At 43.2% G+C, this 2,367-nt stretch overlaps 1 protein-coding gene across 1 annotated transcript; it reads left to right on the top strand.

The window, feature by feature from the left end:
• Nucleotides 1–803: 803 nt before the first annotated feature.
• LOC139837478 (uncharacterized) lies at nucleotides 804–1,848 on the top strand. The gene is made up of 2 exons (XM_071826906.1): nucleotides 804–1,384; nucleotides 1,489–1,848. Exons 1-2 carry the CDS (start codon nucleotides 841–843, stop codon nucleotides 1,500–1,502), a joined length of 558 nt encoding a protein of 185 aa, XP_071683007.1. The 5' UTR covers nucleotides 804–840; the 3' UTR covers nucleotides 1,503–1,848.
• Nucleotides 1,849–2,367: the final 519 nt, after the last annotated feature.

Genomic DNA, 2,367 nt, shown 5'->3' with positions numbered 1-2,367 from the left:
AAGATGAAAGGCCATATCATATCACACATTATGAATTGCATGTGATGTTAATCCTTTTATGCATCTTATTTTGCTTAGATCGCGACGGTAGCATTATAAGATGATCCCTCTCACTAAATATCAAGATAATAAAGTGTTCATCCTTAGTATGCACCGTTGCTAAGACTTGTCGTTTCGAAGCATCTCGTGATGATCGGGTGTGATAGACTCTACATGTGCATACAACGGGTGCAAGCCAGATTTGCACACGCGGATACCAAGGTTGCCTTGACGAGCCTAGCATGTACAGACATGGTCTCGGAACACGGGATACCGAAAGGTAGAGCATGAGTCATATGAATGATATGATGAACACTTTGAGTGTTCGCCTTTGAAGCTACATCTTTTCTCGTGAAGATCGGACTTGGTGTAGTGGATTTGGTTCGTGTAATCACTAAAACAATGCGAGGGATGTTGTTTTAAGTGGGAGTTCACCTAGTTAATTTCAGAATTAAATTGAACTCAATTTATCATAAACTTAGTCTAAACTCTTTGCAAATATGTTGTAGATCATGGCGCCCTCCATCAATTTTAACCAGTTCCTAGAGAAAGAAAAGCTTAAGGGCAATGGTAGCAACTTCACTGATCGGGTTCCGTCATGTGAGGATTTTCCTCACTGGTGGAAACCTGCAATTTGTGCTCGAAGCACCGCTAGGTCCCCCACCACCTCCTGCAGTGTCCGAGGACATAAAGAATGTTTATGAGACTCGGGCAACTCGGTACTCCGAAGTTCAGTGTGCCATCTTGTGCAGCCTAGAGGCAGAGCTCCAAAAGCGTTTTGAGCACCACGACCCCTGTGAGATGATGCGTGAGCTCAAACTTATCTTTGAGACTCATGCGGCCGTGGAGAGCTATGAGGCCTCGAAGCAGTTCTTTACCTGCATGATGGAAGAAGGCAGCTCCGTTAGTGAGCACATGCTCGTCATGTCCGGGCATGCGAAGAAGCTCAATGACTTGGGGATGATGATCCCTAACCAGCTGGGTATTCATCGTGTCCTTCAATCACTGCCACCAAGTTACAAGAACTTCGTGATGAACTACAACATGCAGAACATGAATAAGGATTTACCTGAAATCTTTTCCATGCTGAAATCTGCTGAAGTAGAGATTAAGAAGGAGAACCAAGTGTTGATGGTCAACAAGACCACCAGTTTCAAAAAGCAAGGCAAGCCTAACAAGGGTAACTTCAAGAAGGGCGGCAAGAAAGTTGCACCGCATCCTGAGAAGCCTAAGGCTGGTCCTAAACCTGAGACTGTGTGCTATTACTGCCAGGGGAAGGGGCACTGGAAGCGCAATTGCCCCAAATACTTGGCCGATCTGAAGAGCGGCCACGTCAAAAAGAAAGGTATATTTGATATACATGTTATTGATGTCTATCTTACTGGTTCTCGTAGTAGTGCCTGGGTATTTGATACTGGTTCGGTTGCTCACATTTGTAACTCGAAACAGGAACTGCGGAATAGACGAAGCCTGGCAAGAGACGAGGTGACGATGCGCGTTGGAAATGGATCCAAAGTCGATGTGATCGCTGTCGGCACGCTCCCTCTACATCTACCTTCGGGATTAGTTTTAAACCTTAATAATTGTTATTTGGTACCTGCGTTGAGCATGAACATTATATCTGGATCTTGTTTAATGCAAGACGGTTATTCGTTTAAGTCTGAGAATAATGGTTGTTCGATTTATATGAGTAATGTCTTTTATGGCCATGCACCTGAGATGAATGGTTTATTCTTGTTAAATCTCGATAGTAGTGATACACATGTTCATAACATTAATGCTAAGCGAATGAAATTGAATGATAATTCTACTTATATGTGGCACTGTCGTCTTGGTCATATTGGAGTGAAGCGCATGAAGAAACTCCATTCCGATGGACTTCTTGAGTCACTTGACTTTGAGTCACTTGATAGATGCGAAGCATGTCTAATGGGAAAAATGACTAAGACTCCATTTTCTGGTACAATGGAGCGAGCTACAGACTTATTGGAAATCATACATACCGATGTGTGCGGACCAATGAGTGTAGCATCGCGCGGTGGTTATCGTTATGTTCTAACCTTCACGGATGATCTGAGTAGATATGGATATATTTACTTTATGAAACATAAGTCCGAGACTTTTGAGAAGTTCAAGGAATTCCAAAGTGAAGTAGAAAATCAACGTAACAAGAAGATTAAGTTTCTGCGTTCTGATCGCGGAGGCGAATATCTGAGTTATGAGTTTGGCATGCATTTAAAGAAATGCGGAATACTTTCACAGTTGACACCGCCGGGAACACCACAGCGTAATGGTGTGTCCGAACGTCGTAATCGAACTCTGTTAGAT

The sequence above is a fragment of the Lolium perenne genome, chromosome 3 (assembly GCF_019359855.2).
Source record: "Lolium perenne isolate Kyuss_39 chromosome 3, Kyuss_2.0, whole genome shotgun sequence".
In the NCBI taxonomy this organism is placed as follows: Eukaryota; Viridiplantae; Streptophyta; class Magnoliopsida; order Poales; family Poaceae; genus Lolium; species Lolium perenne.
This window is presented reverse-complemented; position numbering and strand designations above follow the sequence as displayed.